Consider the following 23,010-nt stretch of genomic DNA (forward strand, 5'->3'; position numbering starts at 1 on the left):
AGGAAATCCTGCAGCACGACCCTTGCAGGCAGTGCCTCATGGTCTGCATAAGCTGCACCTGCTGGCCCGCCAGTGTCTCCAGTGATGCCTAGCGCTGCTCTGTCATTTAGGTGTGCCCAAATGGCTACCATATTGTGTACGGGCAGAGGTGGTGGGCTGTGAGGATGGTTGGGGCTGAAGCACGGAGAGCAGAAGCCTGTGTTGTTTTTCTTCGTCAGTCATGTGGTTGCTCCCAGTGCCACAATGGTGTTGGTGCACTACCCGAAATGAGGAGGGTGTGCTGGTGCCCTGATGTATGGGTGCCGTAGTGGGGAATGTAGCTGTGTGGATTGTGTGACGATCCTCCAGATGGCGTCCCTTCTGCCCAGAAGGCAGCCCCTTTCCATGAGGCTAGCGAGGTGAAACCGCTAACCGAAAGTCCCCCTAGGAGTCTTAACATACAGGAGGATCTCATGGGGAGGGACTTCGCTCCTGGGGACCAAGATGTGCATCTGGGACAAGGCCCCATTATCTCCCAGCCCCACAGGGCAAAAACACCACCCAACCCGTCCTTACCTATGGTAAAGTCCGAGTCGATGTGTTGGTATGTCAGACAGTCTCACTATGATCAGTAATGGGACGAAGAAGAACCTAAGAACGCTACCGTTCTGCATGAATGAGTGTTTGACCAGCTTTTGTCAATCAAACTGATACTCTGGGGCAGTCCCAGCTACTAAAGCTAAACAGTAAAGGAAAAGGAGAAGTCGGCGAGCTAGAAGGCTGCCAAATAGCCTGCGAGTTGGAAACCGAGCGTTCAAAGGCTGTATCGAATCAGCAGTGTGGAGTGACGAGAATGAACGGAATGATGCCAGGAAAGCGCCTCGTCTGTCGGCTGGTAGTCGACAACCCTGAAGTTGAGAGCCCATGTGGTGGTGGCTTGACTTGTGGCGGGTAGACTGTGTGGTCCCCGAACTACGCGGAGACCGCAAACACTAGCCTACTGCGGAGCCACATAGGCGATTGCATGGAAAGTACGAGGACCTGTGGTGCTGCGTGACCTAACGGGTGGTCTGTTTGGTCCGAAACCTGTGCTCAGGACGTGAAATGGGTCGAAGAAGAGAAGAAAGAGAAAAGAACAAACCCGCGACACCTGGCGAAACGGTGAATAGTTCCCAGAGAGAATGTAACAGGGAACAGTAGTAAGTCCGGCAGGGGGCCAGGAAAACTTGAGAAGGCAAATCCATTAAACAAGAGTAGATCATTTTGTGAGGCAACTCCCTGGTCAGATCCATAAGACTGTGGTATGGAAGAGTGAAGAAGGACTCGCAGAGCCTCTCACTCATCCCAGTGAGGACAAGTTAAAAGACAACGTTCAAGTTTAGAAAAGCGTGCTAAAAGCTGGTTGTAAACTAGGAGATGGGAGCCTTTCTCCTATACCCATGATATTTGTAGAACTCTGCGAAACACAAACTGTGAGACATTTACCCAGGAGAATGGAGTCATTCTCTTGGTTTAGAATAAGAACTCTTCCGTTAACTTAGTGATTTGCATTTAAGTGACAGGCATAGAGTAGGAGTTTTGACTAGGACAGTAGCTTAGCTTAGCTTTGCACATCATGAATTTTGTAGCAACAAACAAGCCTCACTGACTCCTCATTTCAGGTCACCACAAATGCCACAGGGGCAGGCTGCCGAGTGGCTGTGGCGGCTTCATTGTCAGCCGTGCCACCTGCATGGCCGGTGAAGGGACCACTGGGCACCAAGATGGGGATGGTGCTTTTCTCTGTCTCTGCCAGAGGTGCCACAGCAGTTGTGTGTTGTGGCCTTGCCCCTCCTCTTAATCCTGCTGCATAAGTGTCCGGCCTGTTCAGGGGTGGAGGTGGATGGAGTGGAAGTAATGGAGGGTTCGGCCTCTTCGCTATCCATTGACTGTGAGTAAAATGACATGCTTTCAATCATCTTGCAGACATGTCAATAGGCTTGCAAGACACTTGTGCGTCATTTTGTGTTTGTTCTACATACACACATTTCGTATGATTGGCATGGGTGGTTATGAGGCCAATGGTGCAGCTACTGCTAAGTGGAGGTTGTGCCTAGTGAGGGTGTCCATGGTGCATCCACGTGTACAAGAGACCTAATGGAAAACAACAATTCTTTGTGTCCGGTGAAATAGGAAGAGAAGGACAAGCAGTCACCAAGGCAACTATCGCAAGGTGGATGTTGAAATGCATACAAATGTGCTACTCTATGGCTGACAAAACGCTACTCTCCACACCAAGGGCACATTGCACAAGTAGTATAGGAGTAACCCTGGCTTTTCTAATCAATGTTACACTGGAAGCCATTTGTAAAGCATTAAGTCGGAGCTCAGTGCACACATTTACAAGACACTACTGTGTGGACACACAGTCCAAAACAGATCCACTAGTGAGGCAGACGATTTTAAGACATTTGTTCATTAATAGTCCTTCAGCTCCCCCGCCTCCTTCGAATACTACTTGCTAATCTATGCAAAGCATGTGATTCTAAGCAGATTCACAAGCTCCAGAAGACAAATATTACTTTGCAGTAATAGTCTTTCTGGAGTTTATCTACTTAGCTCTAGTTCTCTAGGCTTGACTATTGCAACAGCCTCTTTATAAATCGGCCTTCTTCTACTCTCCGCCCTCTGCAACTCATACAGAACAGGACTGCAAGACTTGTCCTTGGCCTCAAGCCCTGGGATCGTATCTCTTCATCCCTGAAATCTCTTCATTGGCTCCCAGTGGCTGCAAGGATTACATTCAAGACCCTTTGCCTTGTCCACTAGGCTTTCTGGGGCCTTGGTCCAAAATACCTTCAACTCTCCCTCCGTAAATACCTTCCCACATGTGCTCTTCGCTCCTCCACCTCAAACTCCCTCAGGGTCAGTCGCTTCACCAAGCAACAAGTTGGTGGCCGATCTTTCCTCGGCTGGGGCTTCCCTCTGGAAAAGCCTCCCTGCCGCTCTAAAACTTGAGGAGAACCATCTCTGGTTCCGGAAGACCTTCCTCTTTGCTTCTGCCTTCGCTCTTCCTCTCTCCTGATCTGTCTGCTTCGGTACCCTGCACCTGGCTACCCTCTGACTTCGGGCCCAGGTCCCGCCGACCCATCCACACACCCGCAGTGCCACATGGCAACCCCTGCACTTGGGTCTGTATCTGTAACCCTACAGTCCCCTTACCTGCACTTATCAGACACCCCTTGTCTGCATGTTAACCCTGCACTTGCCACCCTGCTGGCTGCACTACCAGTTGTTATTTTTATCCCTTAGCACTTTCCACTTCTCCCCTGCCCCCCTGAACTTTCCCACTTCCATCTCTCCTGCACTTGTAAGTTCTCAATGTCACTGGGCCTAGTAAGATCATTGTTTTGTTCTCCCTTGTTTCCCTTCCCTTGCCCCGTTGCGCTCTGAAACACTTGTTTGTGAGCATGATACAAATAAAATATCATCAATAACATGATGATTGGATTTTTTTTTTTAATATATAACCTGCATGCACCTGCCTCTCCTCCCCACGTGAGAGCTGAGGGTGTTTTTCGCACAGGGACAAGGGAGACCTCACTCTACACATGTCAGAAAACAATCTGAGCATCCCAACGAGTGAGGGATCATGGGTACCAGTACCCGTACACATAGGGCAGGGATAGTGTTACAGATATGCCCCTTTTTTCGATTCCGAAAAATATAATATAATACTCTGCACCAAACACTAAATGGCAGCCTATGCAAAGTACGTGACTAAGTCGAGTCAAACTCCAGAAAGACGATCACTGGTAAGTAATATTGGTCATATATTTTCTTTTTTCTTAGCAAGGTAAATCTGGAGTCGTTTAAGGGTTGCTTCTATTAGCAGTAGTTATGGGATAGCTCCTGTGAATGTTATTGGGTAGAGTCTTTTGCCAGCGGGTATGGTGCAGGGTTGCGTCTGTTGTTACTAAACAATGTCTACTTCCTAGTTGCTGTGGTGACAAGGCAGTGTATTTTAGCAGGCCCTTTTGAAAAATCAATATTCTATGTTTGCTTAATATCAAGACTCTGAGGCTTTTAGCCTGTCAGCGCAGTGTACTGTACTCGTCATTTCCTGTACACCCCAGAGTGGGTGTCCTCAGGTGATAATGGCATGGGACTCCTCATTTTCGAGACTCTTGTCCTGTTAGCATAATCTTAACTTTTTAGTTGCTTTAATGCTGGAGCCCATAGTTGCATGTTTGTTACTTAAGCAATGATGTTTGTTTTTTAACGGGACTCCTTGAGAGTGGATTAGTTCCTTTGCCTCCGGCTGTCTGTCCATCACATATTTTGCGTGGGCAATGTATGCTTGTGGTTCCTCTCGTCTTGATGATAAATGTTAATTAAAAATAACGTCTTTTTTGTGTAGGTTCACAAACTGCTCATCGTTGTGGAGTTACTGTTGGGTGAAATCCCAGATCGGCTTCAATTCAGACAACATTCCCTGAAGCGCTCTCTGATGCCATATTTTTTGCTAACTCAGGGTGAGTGAGTGCGTGCTGCAAAGGCCTGCTCTGCTGCTTGCACAAATATTTTAATTGCCAGGGCAGAGATCATCCTCGCCCCATTATTTATGAAAAATCGCACATTCACTCCTAAGGGTGAATTGGTTCTAGATTTACCTAGAATATGTGCTCTAACTTTTTGGAACACCTGTAACAAATTGTATAATGTTTCATGGATAAAATCTAAGGGTAGGTCTCGGTTATTGGGCCCCTTAATGAGCCACAATCATATCACAAAGGCCTACCTTCTGATTCTTTGTCTGCTATCATATTGAGCTTGTCTTATGATTATTTTTGTGCACAGAAGCTGAAGTGCCCTTTCCACTGCGTCCCTTTAAAAGTATATGGTCCCATGGTAGCCCATAAGGCTCCTTGGCCAGGGGGGCTTTTTACGCCACCTGTTTTGTTCCTTGGGTGTTTTGATCGCCCTACATTGCAAACTGCACTCACAACTAGCCATTTGAGAGTGATCATTCACTTTAGGCAGGTAAGAAATTGTATGCTCTGTGCATGTGGAGAACTGGTAGGTATGCCAGGCAGTGAATGATTTGTGTGCTTGGCTAGTAGCTTGCAGTTTGAAATGTTTACTTCTGCTGGGGCTATATGTTCTTGTCAGGTTAGTGGTCTTAAAACATAATTCCTTTATAGGGAGAAAGAGCCTGGTTGGTATGTGAGAAAACCTATGAATTGAATGTTCTTGCAGAAATGAGCACACTTTTGAGAATTCCTGTCTAGTCAGGATACTGGAGATCTATGCATTCTTCACTGCTAGTTGGCCGGAATTTGTGTTTTAGGTGCGGGTGGGGAAGGGGGGGGGGTCAAACCCTCTCTCCAACTTTCCGTCTATGATCTCTCCTTCAGGGATGCTGGTGTGGCAGGCACCCTATCCTCCTTTCCGCCCTCCTGTCTGGCGCGGAAGCAGTTGTTCCACTGATCCTTCCCCTCTCATTCTACCCACCAGGTACCCAATGGTATACAGGTCCCCAACTCTTAGTATCAGTCTGTACTACTCATGGAACCTTGGTAGAGGGGCAGAGCAGTCAGGCTTATCATAAGAGGAAGATGTGAGTGTAGGTAGGTACACTGACCCCAGTTAATAATGCAATTCAAAGAAACCCTTGCACCAATACATTTATATAAAGTATATTTATTATATTTACACAAGATGTTTTAAAATGCGTAAATCAATAAACCAATACACATGGGATTGCTTAGATACATTTCAAAGGACACTGCTTAGTCTGTAGTTGCTCGCAGTTGCAATTCTTATAGCGTTTGACACTAATGACAGTTCTACCGTATTATCAGTACTACCATGCACTCGCGCAAGACAGAACAAATACTGTAATTGTATTTAGTTAGCAATAGCACATAAAATAAAGTCTTTTGGGAAGGAAAACAGTTGGTTAGTCAAACAGTAGCAACGCTTAAGATTTTCGAAATGATTTTGGAGCAAACAAACGCTTTTAAATTCCATTCCTAACTAGCAGCAAAAGTCAGTTCGGAGAGGCTTAAAGTCTTACGAAGCAGGGAAACAGCAAAAGTTCCTGAGGATGCTTCTACTCTCTACAAAGGATGCTTGAAGACTTAACACAAAGATGGAGACCCTGTGAAAGAACTCGAAAAAGGGACACAAGCTGACAGCTTGGGTCAGAGGTATGAATGGAAACCCTGGGAAACCTCTTTGTGCATTCCCAAGGCTCTGGAGCAACTTCTTGGCTTAAGGTAAGCAATACCTTTTTCACGCCACAGTACCTTAGGTTCGAAGAAATGTTTGTGGCTGGGTTCTCCTCTATGCAGCAGCTATAGACCCGGTCTCTGGATTCCTTGGTCTGGTGACGAAAAGCAGGACAATGAATGGGATGTCTAGGCAGCAGTCTCTAGAGAGGAACTCTGGCACGGATTTCTTAAACTCCTCTGGCAAGTCTGCGGTTTTGGCACCCTTTCTGCAGCACCAACAAAGGACATGATTCGCTTAGTCACTTTTCTTCGATTTCCTGTAGTCCTGCACTCTGTTGAGGGGACTTAGATGAGTTGGATTGTGTCTCTGGAGGTTCACCTGGAACTCGGCATAGACTTGGACGGATTCATCCTGGGCAAGACATTGCACTACAAATGGGTCAGAGGTCTTCTGGTATTCACGGTCTGCAGCTCTTGAAAGGCACAGCACATTGGGGGATAGCTCAAATTGTAGTTCCTCTGAGGGCTAGTTGGTCCCACCAGCCAAAGAGAATCGATCCTCTTCCATTTTCTATGCAACAGAGGAGCTCAGGTCAGGACAGCAGTGGTCGCTTCACGGTGTTGCAAAGGGTCTGCAGGCGTCTGTGGTCTTCTTTGGTTAATTCAGTTTCCAGTGGTCGACTTGCCTTTCACCTCAGGAACCTCACCTTTTAGATCAGTTTCAGCACACATTCCTCTGCAGTCTCTCTCAGCAGTTTACAGAAAGGGGCGGGTGGCTGTCCAATCGGGACAGCCAGACCCCCAGTAGGAGCTGGTACCATGCAGGCAGACAAAGGGAAGGGGAGTGAAACACTTCTTCTCTCTCTCCCCTCCCGCCCCCCAAAACACTTCTTGCCTGCCCAGCTACACTAGAGCCTAGGTGGGGGACACACAATAAAAAGGTCCAGAAGTACAGCAGAAAGTGCTCGGGTCTCACTAGGAGAGGGGGATGAAGCATACAAATAATGAATCTCCCCAACACCTTTAGGGCTGGCATTCATGGTCATTAGGTACCGAAAGGCCTAGGTTAACATCCAGTGGGCGCTAACTCTGTATTAACATTCTTAGAGGACAACATGGGGGTTGCGCTAATTAATACTATAGGTGGGGGGACTTTTGTGAAAATGTTATTCCGATACAAATAATCCATAGGGTTTGCTTGTCTCATCTATTCATCAATACAAGAGGCTTGCACTTGCGTGCCGATGTCTCCACATGAAGTTGGACATAAGGTGTCAAACTGTTTCTCCCTTTTTGTCACATCATCTGTGCTATAAGTGTTTGGGATAAACAGGGTACATGTTATCTTCCTCTGACGGAAAGCATTCTGCAAAGGATTACTTATTTACAAATGAGTGTCGGTAATTTGAAGCAGCCTCACCTTTGTCCCTCTTAGCCCAAGTCCAGCCATGGGCAACTTCCTTTAGGACAGAGTTGGCTAGCTCCTTCAACATCACCATCTAGCAGGGGTGGCATTTTTCGTCTTTCCTCATGCTTGAATGTATAGACTTTCACTTAACATATAAACTGGACAGCATAATTAAGATGCTGTCTTTGTGTTGCCTACAGCTGTGCGCACCGGAAACCTATCCAAGTTCAACCAGGCGCTGGATCAGTTCAGTGAAAAGTTCCAGACAGATGGGACCTACACCCTGATCATCCGACTGAGGCATAACGTCATTAAAACAGGTACGTGTGCAATCTCAGTGATTGTTTTTGCTTTGCCTTTAAAAACCCTCTCTGGTGCATGCATGGTATTGAAATGGTTTATTCACTGTACCAGTGAGAGGGAGTCTTACACTGACTGCTGCTGCCTTTAACTAGAAGTGCCAGTAGGACTCCTTTAATTCCCCCATAAGAGGTCTGTGTCCAGAATTTGCCCCGGCCTCTTGTGTTTTTACTGATACAGTAATAGTTAGACTAGAAAACAGAAGTGGTGTGTATGGGTTGTTAATAGGGATCATTTATACATCAGTGGTGGACATAGTGTTAGGATACAGTGATGCATACAACGGGTCGGAAGTGCTTTGTGCCACACAGGAAAGGCAAAGTTCAATTATATTGTCAGGTGAAGCTGAGGGCAGAGGCTATAATGAAGCTGCAGAACACTGTGGGCTGGAGAACCATTGTTTCTCATTAAAAGGTTTGTGATGTTTTTCATGTTTGGGCTTAAGGTCCCCTTGTCAAATGATCGGGTATACCACATGACTGCCTCAGAAGTGGTCTAATTTCTCACAACCAAGATCACATACTTTATCCAAGTAGCTAACCTATGAGTGTTAAGACACTGAAATTGATATAAAAATGATACCGATGGATTTAACTGAGCTTCTCACTGTATCTGATCAACGACCTAGATGCTCTGTGTGGCTGCTGTGATGAATCAGATGTGATTATCCTAGAAACCCCAGCCTGGGATCCTTCTCATGTGACCAGGGAATGACAGATACTTCCTGACCCTGGGGGTGGTGTTCTGCAGGAGGATCACATGAGAAGGGAATCTGGTTAGGAGAACTCTGAGAATCCCTTTACTAACTTCCCTAGAAACCCTACTGTCCTAATGGCCTATTGTAGAATTGAGGGTAATCAGAATATTGGGGTTCTAGTCCCATAAAGCCCGAAGTACTGGGATGAGGAAGAGAGACTTGGAGACACTAAACTTTACGGTGCAGTCTAGTGGTTCTAATGACCCTCATCTGAGGGGAACATTTGAATAAATAAGCCCCCCCCCTCAGGTGCAGGCCATTAGAACAAGGAGGTGGAGTAGTTGCCAGTTGCAGTGGAAGAAAAAAGGAAAGAGCTGCTAGAGCTGTTTCTATTTTTGAAGCGGATGTTAGTCCTGTGACGGTTTCCAACATTGATGGCCTTAAATGCTGAGGTTGCGCAGCGGGAAGCATTGTTGCAAAAGGATTTCCCCTTGGAGAGGCTCTCCTTTTGCATGATGTGTCCCGGTGGCTGGCGAGCCCCAAGGTGCTCTAGGTCAGCGTGTGCTGTGGAAAAACCGAAGCAGTCTGCCGTGCCGGAGACAGCAGAAGAGGCAGAGCGAACCGGGGCAGCGGATCAAGCGGATGCGTGTTCAGACACTGGTGAGTGTAACATTGTCCAGAATTCCCGGTACGCCCAGTAATCGACTGCTGGCCACGAATAACAATTTTGAATATCGAACTAATATAAAGAAGTCCCATTGGTGTAATAAGAACTTTATAAAAAGACAAGAAAAGAAAGGTTCTCCAGCATGGGGCCTGGCATGAATTCACATGCTCACGTTTTTCCGATTCTTCAACGTGTCCCTCAAGGGCGGATTTCGTTGAGTTTCTTCTCAGAGGCTTCTAGAAAATACTCGGGCCTACGCCGCGTGGACCATGTCGGAGGAAAAGGATTTAGCTCCCCTGTTCAGGATTTGCTCCAGCTGCGACCTGCGTAATGTCTTTTCGGACGACAAGCATTCAGGTGCCTTTACTGCCTGTACCCGATGCACAAGGAGGAGGATTGTGCGTTTTGCTAGGAGATAGCCCCTTGCACAATGAAGGATTGCCACTGGCGGCTGAACGAGTGGCTACAGGGGTTCATAGTCAAAACCTCAAATCAAAATGTCGAAAGTCAAAATATTGAAAAAAAAGTCGACATTTATTTTTTATAACGTTTTTAATTCGAAATGGGGGGGGGGGTTGCCCCAACCCCCTTTTTTTATTTTAACTTTTTTTTTTTTTTTTTTTTTTTTACATACGAGAACCAAAAAATAACAATAAATAAAAAAAGAAATGATTCGACTTTCTTTTTTTTTTGACGGTTTTTTTTTCGACGTTTTGTCATTCAACGTTTTTTTTTTCTATATTTTAACTGCACACCGGCTACAGGCCAAGGCACCTGCTTTGGGTGAGTCCCAGCAGCATGCCTCCCCCAGCTCCAAGAAGGCTGAGCGGGCTTCTATGACTTTTGAGGGTGCCCCTCCCGTGGGGGTCCAACAGAAGGCTAAGCACCGCGAGTCGAGCGCCGTTGCGGCGGGCTCCTCAGCGGCCATGGCGCATTCGACGTCTCCAGCCTCCCTCACCAGTCAACGTTCAGGATCTTCAGCCAAAAGCAAGTCTGATCATCCAGGCAAACTCAAGGAGAGGCCAAAGTCCATCCTGCCGGAGAAGACCAGGGGGAGCGGGGCACGTACCCTCCCCCGAAGGAGAAGGCCAAACAGACATGGCTCCGGCACTGACCTTGAAGGCCCAGGTAAACCCAGTGAAGGCCCTACTTTCCATCCAGGGGGTGGCTGCATCTGCAGCAACCTTTGGGTGCACTACAACAGCCCTGACCTCCTGGCACTACGAACCCAACCTTTGGTATAAATCTGTACTACACTGGTTGGTAGCGTGTTGAGCAGCCAGGCTTATCTCAAGAGACGTCAGTGTGAGCTGAGTTACACAGAGATTCACAGTGACAAGTATTCAAATAAACTCTTACACACAAGGTTTCTTGATTAAAAAATTATTTATTTAACAGTCAGTTAGAGTAAGCAGTCTTCAGAAGGGGGCAATATAATAGTAACACACAAATGCACTCCAAAATCCACAATGTTAATATTTCTAAACCAGTAAGTACCATTTTCGGATGGCACACAGACACCTCCTACACCCTCGGGTGACTTTAGTAACTAGGACGTCCTCCCTCTTGTCCCCACGACTGACGCCCAGGAACAACAGGATCTACAGACCTACACAGGAACAGAAGCCAGCTGGAACCAATTTGTTCTAACCAAAGGTACTTTAAAACGAAGGGGTTGTTTACCTCTTGTTGTGTAGCCTTGCTAGCTCTCAGTTGAGACTTGTCTTGGTTGCCTTTGCAGAGTCGCCTGCAGTTTTGCCATTCACAAGCCTCCCAGCTTGTGGCCCTACAGTGATTTAATTTTTATACAAAGACATCTAAACATTGTGCAAGACTTTTTACATACCTGCAAGACTTGCTTCAGCTCACCTAGACTTTTGTTCAATTAACATTGGCTGTCCTGGCTCCCTGAAAGACTCTTCTTACATCTGACTTTGCACTTTACCTTTCCACCCAGGAAAGGGTCAATTTACTTTGAATTGGAGGGTACAAAAAATACTTACCTGCTTAAGAAGAATATTTGTTGACCATTGTTTTATTCCCTTATCTTTTCCTTGGTTACACTAACCTCAGTATTGCTTTAAATGTCCACAGTGTCCTAGTTATTTAAGTCACCTCATGGTGTAGGAAGTATCCGTGTGCCATCCCAATTGGGTATCTACTGATTTATTGGAACTAGAGTGTACATTTTTAAAGTATATTAATGTTAAATATTTGTTAAATTAATAAATTGTTCAATCAAGAAACCTTGAATGTAAGTTTTTATTTGGATACTTGTCACTGTGAGCCTCTGTAATAATGCTACAGCTCACATTGACCCCTCTTGAGATGAGCCTGGATGCTCAGTCACGTAGTACATGCTTCTACCAAAGGTTGGGTTAACTATAGCCAAGAGGACAAGGCTGGTGCGGTCTCCCACAGGGTACTGCATACAATCTTGCCGATCAAGTGTAATAAAGAAACACTGTCAACAATTACTTGATATAAAAGTGGGAAAATAGAGTGGCAGGCGAGAAGCCCTGTTGGTAGAAAGTATCAAAGAGTAGAGGAGCATAACCTGCAACAAACAGCACCAATGTGTAGCATGTCTTCCCAAAAGAAGTTTTGATGTTGTTGAAAGTTAGATTTTTCCAAACGGTTTGAAATAAATCTCACCACAGAGTACTTGTAGTAGTGTTAGGAGCTTTTATCCTGCCAGACAAGAATACCAGGACAGGTACCTCTGCCAGGTTAGTGGACCAGGAAGAAATCATTGAAGTAATGCATTGTGGTTGAAGGTTGTGGAGAAGTGGTGGCAAGACCATTAAAGTGTTCACTAAATTGTTGTGGAATCATCCTGACAAAACGTTGTTGATATAGATGAATTGTGGAAGCATTTTGTTTTGTTTAAGGAGAGGAAGTTGTGTTGAACTTTGGTCTCTACATATGGAGAGATAAAGACTTTTTGTTTGGATGAACCTTTGTTAAAGTCCAAGTGAAAGACTTTTGGAGTAAGAAGGACGTTATGATAAAAACCTGGCTACAACAAGGAACATTCGTATTTGAACCTTTGATTGTAAATCCAGCTTTGAATCGAGGGAAGGGGATCCATCCCAGGTTACAAGGATACATTTATTAGATTTATGTTTAATACTACTGTTATTTCTGTTATATTTGATTTGCCATACATTGTCTTTGAGTTTGATGTATGTATACGTGTAAGGGACAGATTCCTTTTTGTTAGTGTTTTCTTTAAGCTTATTTTGAGAGGGAACATCCTTTTTAGGTGAGGGATTGTGAGGTGTATATCAAACACTTAGGAGTTGACATGTCTACCTGTGAAAAACCTTTACCAAGTTGTCCGCCTTACATTTCTGACCACTCTCATTGCTCACTTACTTGAAGAGCTGCCCTGTGCGGCTGCTCAGTTGCCGACGGAGCTGCCCTGTGCGGCTGCTCAGTTGCCGACGGAGCTGCCCTGTGCGGCTGCTCAGTTGCCAACGGAGCTGCCCTGTGTGGCGGCTCAGTTGCCGACAGAGCTGCCCTCCTGAAAATGCTTTCTCTCCACGCCCTGACTGCAAGCCCCTGGTTTTGTTAGCCTTTTCCCCCCACCCATTGATGTATTTAGGCTTTGTGCTGCCCCCAGCCTGAATGCGCCCCCAACTTTACTCCATCTCTGCCAGACTCTGTACCTTCACCAGATTCCGCCCTTTCAACATACTCTGCCCGTGTTGTCCAAACTATGCCCCTTCACACCCATTTTGTCCCCCATTTACGCTCCGTACGTTGTAAGGATGTTATTTTTGCATTTTTAAAAATGTTACATAAACTATCATACCCCATTGAGCCAGCCCGATCTCCCCCTGCCCCCAACCCCCATCCCCACTCAATCTGCCATCTTCCGCAATAGTTCATCCCCTCCTCTTTGTGGGTTAGTACTTATGCCTGGGTTCTTGCCCGGCCAAGTTACGTGTCTCTGTCTTGGGTATTGGGTTCTCCCGTTGAGGACGTTGTCATCGGCTGCTTTGTTGATTAGGAACGCCACAAGCGGGCCCCAGATGTCAGGAGGGCGTGCGTGTTGCGGCAGTGTCTTGATGAAATCAGACTCAACGTCTTGGCAGTAAAGGATGTCTTTCTGCCAGTCTGCCACCATCGGGACCGGTCCCCGACCACAGGACATGGCGACCCTCCTGCGGGCTAGGGTCAATAGTACCCCTGTAAGTTTCCTCACGGCTGGTGAGAGTTGTTGCGTCATCCCTAGAAGTGCCACCGTCGAGACATGTTGTGCTTCTTCCCCTATAATTGTTGATGTAGTCTGAAGGACCGGAGTCCAGAAAGGTGATGGTTTGGGGCAATCCCATGCAAGGTGTACAAAGTCTGCTGTTAGGTTTCCACATCTCTCGCACTTTGCCGGTGAGTCAGATTGTTGTTTACTCTTTTTAGCAGGGGTAAAGTACGTCTGGTGAAGAAATTTAGTGTATTTGCTTGAGACGTGAATTTAGCGCTATTTTTTGTGTTTGTCGTAATATGTATGTCCATTCCTCCTCCTGGGATTGCTAACTGGAGGGAGTTTTCACATCTTGTTTTCGTGCATGGGTTAATGGGTGCTGTGTCAGTTAAGATGGATCTATAAATGGTTGAGACTAATCTTCCTTCGCCTTGCGTTTGGATCACATTGTGCAATAGTTGCCAAGTTAAGGGTTCTCGTGGGAAGGTGGGGAAGAGTGCTTGGAGGGTGTATCTGGTTCTGAAGTAGAGAAACTTATCCAAGGAGGTAAAGCCTCCCCTCTCTGTTGCCTGTTGTGGTGTCATAAAGATTCCTTCAATGGACAGGTTGCCTAGGGTGTTTAACTGCAATTTTGCTACCTATATGTGGAAGACCTTTTCGGAGGTCAGGGGGATCCCTGGTATAAATTTGATCAGGAGGAGGGGGTGAGTATCTTACCGGGTCTTTGTATTTTAATGCATGTCTCGTCCAGACCCCATAGGTCGTGAGAACAACATTCATGGTGTTATAAGGCACTGGGAGCTGAGTGATGGTGACTGCCCTCAGTAAGTTGGGGGTTGCCAGAGCCCGCTTTATTTGCACGTGGGGTCTGACGAAATGCGTGGCGTACCAGTGGCTGAGGAACTGCGCCTGCGCCGCCCAAAAATATCTCTAAGTCAGGGAGATCCAGTCCCCCGCTTGATACCGGGAGTATCAGGGTGGAATGAGCTACTCTGGCTGGTTTGCCTGCCCACAGGAGTTTGAGGACAAGTTTCTTCAAAAAGGATTGTGGGATTAGAATGGGCATATTAGAGAAAAGGTATAATAGTTTTGGCAAGATCAGCATTTTAACTAGTGAGGCTCTTCCCCACAGGGTTAGCAGGAGGGATTTCCAGCGGTTTACTTTCTCTTGGAGTGTTTTTAATGCCTTTAGTGTCTCGTAGTTGTCACGGAAAACTTCATGGTAGTTTAGTGACATTAATATCCCTAGATAGCATACCCGTGAGGTTTCCCATGTGAAATGGTAGTCATCAGTAAATGGTTTAGTGGCAAGAGTGAGCGGGAATACAATTGATTTAGTATGATTAATTTTTAACCCAGAAATTGTCCCAAATTTAATTACTTCTCTTATTACTGGGTTCAGGTTTTCAACGGGGTCTCCAATGAAAAGTGCTACATCGTCTGCATATAGGGATATGATCAGTTTGTGTGGACCTATGCTGAGTCCCCGATGAAGTTGATTGGATCGCAGGGACGACGCCAGAGGTTCCATTATTAATGCAAATATTAATGCTGATAACGGGCACCCTTGCCTGGTACCCCGTTGTGGTTTGGTAGTTGATCTTGCCGAACTCACTACAATTGTCGCCTGGGGATTGTTGTAAAGTAAGGATATATGTTTAATGAAGCAGGCTCCCAGGTCCATCTGGGTGAGTATTGCGTAATAAGAAAGGCCACTCTATGGAGTCAAAAGCCTTCTCGGCGTCGAGTAAATCCGCGACGGCATGGTGATCTGGGTCAAGAGCCTCCATAATCCAGAACAGCCTTCTGATGCCAAATGTCATGTTGCGGCCTGGCACAAAGCCAGCCTAATCCGCGAGTACGAGACCCGGCATCAGTGGTAGCAGCCTCTTAGTGAGTATTTTCTCCAGTATTTTGTTGTCTAAATTAAGTAGGGAAATGGGCCTATATGACGCACATTCCTCTGGGGTTTGCCGGACTTGTGTAAAAGGATAATATTGGCCTCCCGGATAGTCTGCGGGAGGGAACCTAATTCTAGCGCTTCACAGTAAACCCTGGCGAGAAGGGTGGGCTAGGTTATTTGCGAAAGCTTTGTAAATTTCCCAGTTAGGCCATCGGGTCCTGGGGCTTTGGTGTTTGGGAGGGATTTGTGGGCTTCGACTATTTCATCTGATGTGATGAGTTCATTGAGGGGTTCTCGTAGTTCTCTTTCTACCCGAAATAGTTCGGTGTCTTCAAGGTATCTGTATAATGCGTTGGTGCCTGAAGTGTATTTTGAGATGTATAGGTCTTGGTAGAAGGATTGGAATGTAATTGCCATTTCATAGTCTGTGTGCATGATCGTGCCTTGACTGGAGCGTATTCTTTCGACCGTTGTGGGCTTCCTGTCGGCATTTACTAGTTTTGCCAGGGCTCCAGGTTTTTGGCCTTCGCCTTATTGTCGGATCTGACTGTTCCGGCCTAGGAATTTAATTTCTCGTTCCGCTGTGGCCCTGAACACTTGCAGCTCTTCTTTAAGAGCGGCCTGGACGGAGGAGTCCTCTGTGGTAGAGTGTTTAAGTTCAAGGAGCTTTAACCGTTCTTCACTGGAGGATAGCTCCCTATGGATCAGTTTAAGGATGCCGTTCTCTTTGGTCAGGCAGACCCCTCTCACAAAGCACTTTAGTGCTTCCCAGATCGTGCTCACTGAAGCCACTGAGCCCACATTGGTTTCCAAGAATGCTGAGATCTCGTCACGTAGTTCTGAGGCGAACACTTGGTCCAGCAGAGAGACTGGCTTTAAGCGCCAATGTAGCAGGCGAGACCTGTACGTGGCTGGATTGCAAATGAGGGTTACCAGGGAGTGATCGGAAAAGGTTTTAGGTAGTATTTGGCAGGGCCCCCACTGGAACGAACCTCCGGTGGAGATGAAAAGGTAGTCTATTCTGGAACTGGTGTTGTGTACTGCAGAGTGAAACGTGTAGTCGCGCTGTTCCCAGTTGCTGTGCCTCCACGTGTCTGCCAAATTGTAGGCTTTGCATATTTCCTGTACCTGGAGGGCAGCCCTGGAGATCGGCAGTGTTGTTTTTCGTGACCTGTCTTTTGCTGGGTCCATTTCGTGACCTGTCTTTTGCTGGGTCCAGGGCAGTGTTGAGATCGCCTACCCAGATAATCGTCCCTGCGGCCTGTGTTGTGAGGTGTGTGAGCACCCAATCAAAGTTGTTTGCACCATCCACATTGGGGCCATATTAGTTGACTAAGGTGATTTCTTTGCCTTCCACCATTCCTCTCACTAAGAGAGATCTGCCTTCTGTGTCTTTTACAGAGTTTACCAGTCGAAACCCAGATCGCCTATTGATCAGGATCGCCACCCCTCTGGCGTAGGCTCAATATGAGGAGAAGTATCTATGGCAACCCATTTCGGGAACATTGGTGTTCTTTTTCGGGAAGGAGGTGTTTCTGTCATGATCTCTGCTTCCAAAAGATCAGGACTTGCCCAACTCCCTTGGAAGCAGACCCATAACCCCGGTTCTGAGTGCCAGCCAGTCCCAATTGGGACCGTTTGGACCCTGTCCTGGCGCCAGTGGCACCAGGCTCATAAAGATGCCCAGTCCCAGCGCTGGAAGAGCCGGGCTCATAATGCTTGGGTGGACTTACCTGCAGCAGACCATGCTGCTTACTTACCTGCCAGTTGAGCCCCTGATCCTCTTCTGTTTGGGACTACTTTTCCTGTTGGGTGGGGCAGGAGCCACTCCCTAGGTTCAGAACACTGGAACTCTTCTGGAAAGCAGGAACTCTTTTCTTACCTAGGCGAGGCTGTGGAAGGAGACACCTAAGCACTACAGGAGGCTATTTAAACCACACCCGATGGATGGATCTTGCTTTGCGTTATTCTGCATTCTCTGCAGCAGAATGCTCATCGTGTCTTCAGCTTCTGATCCTGGGCCTAAGGGAACAAAGGCTTATCATCCTGGAATCCAGTCTTCAGCAGCACCTGTAAAGACAAAGAAAGAACAGGTTAGCACTACGGTCTTCAGTGGCAGCGCATCTCTTACCTGGTCCATCGGCTGTCACCAACGCCTCGCGCTGCATTCCGGCATCTGAAAGACAAAGGCTTACCTACTCTTCGCATGCTCCGGAGGTCTTCGCACTGCATTCCGGCATCTGAAAGACAAAGGCTTACCTACTCTTCGCATGCTCCGGAGGTCTTCGCACTGCATCCGGCATCTGAAAGGCAAAAGCTTACCAGCTCTTTGCACGCTCCGGAGGTCTTCGGCGCTGCATCCCGCATCTGAAAGACAAAAGAAGGTGCTTTTAAAGACATTGGGCAACTTTATTACTCACGTGTCATTACTCCTTCCCACGCCGAATCCAGTGGGTATTCCAGCACCCTTCAGCTTCTCTAAAGCTCCGAACTTGTACCTGCAAGATAAAAGGGACAGTTAGTGCGCATCGTGAAGCAGGCTACAAGCGCTTACTTACGTGCTTCCAGGTGCTTCTATTCCTCACGCGGGTTTGATCCTCAATTCTCTTCAGCCCGCCATCCGCCATCGCCGGAACCCTGCAAAACAAGAGATATCATTACAAAAGACTTTTAAGACATTTGAAGTGCCCAGAACTTACCGTTCGTGCAGTTAACGACGGACAGCAGTCCTCTGAGGTCAAGAGGCCTGCACCCTTATCCAGTGAAGAAACTGGTTACGGCACCCTGCCCCGAGGCAGATGGAGAGCTCGTCGTTCACTTACCTAAGGTGAGGGCGTTAACCTTTGGGGTTCTACAGGAGAAGAGAAAGGGAAGAGGAGAGAGGCACCCAATAACCCCAGTTCATTAATCCCATATTTTCTATCTGCAGACATCTTACTCTTCGAGTCAGACATACAGTGCACAGAGGTCCAGCCCAAAGAGCCAACCGTGTGTTACACATCACCTTTGAAGATACGGCATTCACCCAGTCAAGACCGGCGCCTCTGCGGGAATCAGGTGAGCGTTAGTTTCTTGGATCATGGCCACATCTACTTCATGCCTTTTCACGTATTGGAGGATCTTCCTTGTTGTGGAGGGGCGATTGCCCCCTCTAATGTTCCAGGTGGCGACCTTGAATTATTTGTTTGGTGTGTAGATTTATGCAGCTGTTGTTGAGTCTGTCATGAGGAATCTTCTGGCACTGCTGTTAGCATCAGCGACCGACTGTTGAAGGTCTCCAGAGCGTGCGGAAGAGGGGGTGTGACAGAGCTTGGTGACTTGGGTGGGTGACGGTGGTCGGCGGTCCGGGGGTGCATTCCCAACCTTGTTCTCCAACTTCCTTCCTTACACGTGCAACCCCCAACTCGCCTGTTTGCTCTTTTGGTCGGGGTGGGATCCGCAACGGCACGGATCCGTCCCTTGTTTTCCCACCCATTAACGATGAACGATTGAGTTAACTTTGCTCTGCAAGGGGCGTTAGTGGCTTCCCAAGTTGCATGGCCTCGGAGTGCTTGGCTCCTATGTTGTTTCGGACAAATTGCTGTGTTTTGTACACTGGTTTTAGTGCCAATGACCTTGAGTCTGTCATGATGGGTTTCTGCGGCTTCTTTCTCTTTGTGTGCGTGCTTGGTTGATGTTTATCCCGGGGCATCCTTCTCGATCTAGGAATGCGTTCGCCTCCTCCGGTGTTTGGAAAAAATTGACTTTTCCCCCCTGCTGGACTCATTGAGTATGAAAATTGGTTGTCTTTCAGCCTTTGCCTTGTGGCAGTGAAGGATCTTCTCTAGGACTGGACAGCTGGGTAGAAGTCTGGGTAGAAGTGGATCCTGTCTCCATCCTGGTGTAGCTCTCCACTCTCCCTGGCCAGTTGCAGGATGGCATCTCGGTCTTTATAATTGAGTAGTTTTGCTATTATTGGCCTGGCCGGGGTACCTGGGATGGGTTTGACGGATGGGATCCTTTGTGCTCTTTCCACGACAAGTGTGAGAGGGCATCTCGGCCAAAAAGGGTGGTGCATAAAGATTCAACAAAGTACTCTATTTTTGTTTCGGGCTGGTGTTCCCTCACCCCGATAATCCTGATATTATTTCTTCGGGAACAACCTTCTAAATCTTTGCATTTGGAGGTGGTGACCTTCATTTGGGTCTCGAGCTGGGTGATTCTAGCTTCTAGGGTCACTGCGCCGTCGTCTAGGTTGGACACTGGCTGCTCTACCTCGTTGAGGCGCTCAGTGTGGGGTGTCCATTCTGTGTTAGAGGAGATCAACTTTAGAGGAGAGGCCATCCATTTTGTTGTTCAGACTCCCTATGCCCGCCTTCAGGTCCAGCAGAAGTCCCTTGATGTCAGTAGCAGCATTTCCTTCAGCCATTTCGTTTTCACTGACGGTTGGGGTCTCCGGTTCTTCTTGAGGTCTAGGGGTTTTGGAGGCTGTTGCGGACTCGAAAGTCAGTTTCCTCTGGGATTTGTCCGTCTTCCCCATTGGACAAGCGCTGTCGGGGATATCCGTGTGTCAGGGCTGGTGGTTGTGCTCGGATTCGTGGTACCAGTCGTCCCCTTGTGAGGAGGTGCTTGAGAGTAGGGCCCTGCTCTGATGTAGTTTGCTGATTCAGAGCTCACTGGGGGGCCCGGGAGTCCAGCAGTGGGTGTGCCAGGAGGGGGTGCCACTGCTTTAGCGATATGTGATTTATCCCTTCAGGCCTTATGAGGTTGCAGCGGCGGACCACACTCACTGCCCCGCTGGGGGGCAGCGGGTCTGTCTCACTGTTTGTGTGAGTGATGGGCCCTGTGGCGGGGTTGTGCTGGAGTATTGCAGAGCGTAGATGGGTGTGGCGTGGTGCCAGAGGCGGCTCGAGCGCGAAGTATGGGGCTGGAGCAGTATGTGGCCACAGCACAGCTGTTAAAGCTGATTTTCCCCCCAGCATGTGCTGTACCTGTACCGAGCAGTTTGTTGCACGGTGCACGCCTCTGGGCTCAGCTTGTCCTTCGCGAGTCACGCTGGCCTGTTCCCGCCGGGGTTCCCGTTGCGGTCTCAAGGCTTTCACCTCCGTCCTGGATGACTGGCTGGAGACGCTGCTTGCCGTGTCGGGTCTGGTTTCTGGAGAGGGGGCAGCGGCGTGGATCTGTGCTCCGTCCCTCGCCCCTTCTGCTTGGCGCCCCGGAGTGTGCACCGTTACTTGGGCCTCCTCTCTCTCTAGCTGTGGATTTCGGTCGCCCGCTCCGGCTGCCACCGTGGGTGCCGTGTCATGGGATTGTCGGCCTGGGGGGTGGGGGGAGGTCTCACTCTGCTTCTCGCGGGCACGCCACACAGCTCCGCTCCTTAAAGATGCAATGGGGTAGGTGCCTCTGCCGTGCCGAATCACCGCTGAGGCGCTGGTAGATACTCGCGGCCCCGGCTTCAGATGGGCCCGCTCGGATGTCCCGGGCTGCAAGCACGGGCCACAGCGTTGGGGGTCGTCGGGGCTCCGATCCTTCACCAAATTTCGCCGGAGAGTATGGTAGCGACTGGATAGCCTGGGCGAACTCAGGTCGGGCGGTAGAATTCTGAAAATGTGTAGGATTATGCAGGATTAATATCTGCCTGTGCGGGAGCTTGCTACAATGCGGCCATCTTGTTTGGCCCTCTAGCACCCTCTATGTAAGGATGTTATTAAGGTTGCAGGAATTAGAAAGTTATTGCTTCCTCTCTATTAATTCAAGCCTGTCATCTTCTATGTTATGTTAGTTGAAAGAGTGTTTTAGATCTCTGCTGCCCAAGATTTGGAGAAGGCAGTGTGTTCTACAGTTGCGTGCACTAGAGGTAATTGTTACGGCTAATTGTCTACTTTTGGTTTAGTTTGAAAACCATCTTTTAGAGGAATTGATGACGGCATAAGGTATGTGCCATCTGGACGCAAATGAGAAGGTTGGAATGAGGAATTTTGGTTTCAATGCTAATATCTGGTTTCTCTCACAAATTGCCTGCTGTCACTGTGAGAAGCACCTAGACTGGTCTGCAATATTAATGCAACCTGACTGCATTACTACATCCGGATCTTGTCAAATGGTACGGTTTACATATGAAGTATATGCAAGTGGTACAGGCACATCTTAGAAATGTTTTTTATAAAAAAGAACTCAACCCCATTCTCATGGTTGCATGGTGTTAGCAGGGGTCAAAATGGAAATAAGGCAAGTTAACCTTCTGCAGCTGATGTCCCTCCAATCCTTTGGGCTGGAACACCATTAAAATATGGCAAAATCGCAAGTGAAATTTGTAAACTCTGCCTGGGCATAAACACATCAGTAGAGTAAAGACAGTTGGAGAAGGTTCTTGCAATCTTTGGCTGTGCATTCTCATCGTAGAGTAATGGATAAGGGCGACCTTGAACATTCATGTGTGGGAAGCAACCACATTCCACGTAGCTGCACAATGCAGGCATCTTTTATAACAAATGAATTGGTGCATACTGTTTCAGGGTTCGAAATTGAGATTAAATGAGCAGGAGCGAACACCAGCTCCTGGGTGTCGGGCATCACTCTGAAGGCTGGAGCTGCCATAGGGGAACCAGGAGCTACCAGAGATGCTACATTAACTTTTGTTCCTTTTTGTATGAACTATTGTGTTTAAATGTGTATTAGATGTGGTCCAATTCTTTTTTTTATTAACATTCTCAAATACTCAAAAGTGAATGTCACATTTACATGATTGGACGGCATTAGTTGTCGCTAGGAGCAAAAAGTATCTCCTGGTAGCTGTTGGTTTCAAGCTAACCAGGCTCGAAGCAGAAACTAAATAGCTCCCAGCTTCCCTCAATTTCAAACCCTGATGTTTACCTAATTGCTGTTTGTGCAATTCAAAATACCCAACACTCCAAGAGTAAGAAATTGAGCAATGGCTTGGGCGTTCCAGCACAATATTACCTTTGTGGGTGTGGTTTTAGCTATGGGTCTTGCCAGCTTCCATTTAAGGTAATTTAAAATGTTAACTCTGTGGAGTTAGTTGTACTGTAGAATGCATAAGAATGAGGGGGGGGGGGGGGGTGTGTGTGTGTGTGTGTGTGTGTGTGTGTGTGTGTGTGTGTGTGTGTGTATAATTAATTTGAGGCTTGTGAAATCTGCTTAGATCACATGCTGTGCATAGGCTGACATCTAGTGGAAGCTGCGGAGTATTACAGTTTGTTTTTTGAAACTCGAAAATGGGCGTTGACACAGGGCGGGTCAGTAATACTATCCCTAGTGTCCCGTCCACTGTACCCATGAACCCTCACACGTCTAGGACCCTCAGATTGTTTTTTTCCGCCATAATGGTCGGAAGCATCCGGCGGAGTTCCCTGGCTTTAGCCATAATTTTGAAAAATATCATATTTCCCCATTTTCTCCATCCCAATGTCGAGTCACTGAAGTTCGGCGTTCGATGCCGGCCCAGAGAAGAAAACAATCGTCGAGAGCTGCACAACGGACTTTGGGCCTCGGAAGGCCTCTGGCCTCGGCCCGGGCCAGGAATATATATATATATATATATATTCTACACACACTAGCCCGCTGCCACAAGGTGC

The 23,010-nt window shown here is 47.6% G+C and overlaps 1 protein-coding gene across 1 annotated transcript in view; it reads left to right on the forward strand.

Moving 5' to 3' along the window:
- The window catches only part of PSMD3 (proteasome 26S subunit, non-ATPase 3), a 258,442-nt gene that overhangs the window by 151,457 nt on the left and 83,975 nt on the right, over positions 1-23,010 (forward strand). The window contains exons 7-8 of the mRNA XM_069634771.1: positions 4,379-4,493; positions 7,803-7,922. Of these exons, the coding sequence (XP_069490872.1) occupies positions 4,379-4,493; positions 7,803-7,922 (235 nt within the window). The remainder of the gene's footprint in view (positions 1-4,378; positions 4,494-7,802; positions 7,923-23,010) is intronic.

Source organism: Ambystoma mexicanum, chromosome 13 (assembly GCF_040938575.1).
Source record: "Ambystoma mexicanum isolate Mex_15411 chromosome 13, UKY_AmexF1_1, whole genome shotgun sequence".
In the NCBI taxonomy this organism is placed as follows: domain Eukaryota; kingdom Metazoa; phylum Chordata; class Amphibia; order Caudata; family Ambystomatidae; genus Ambystoma; species Ambystoma mexicanum.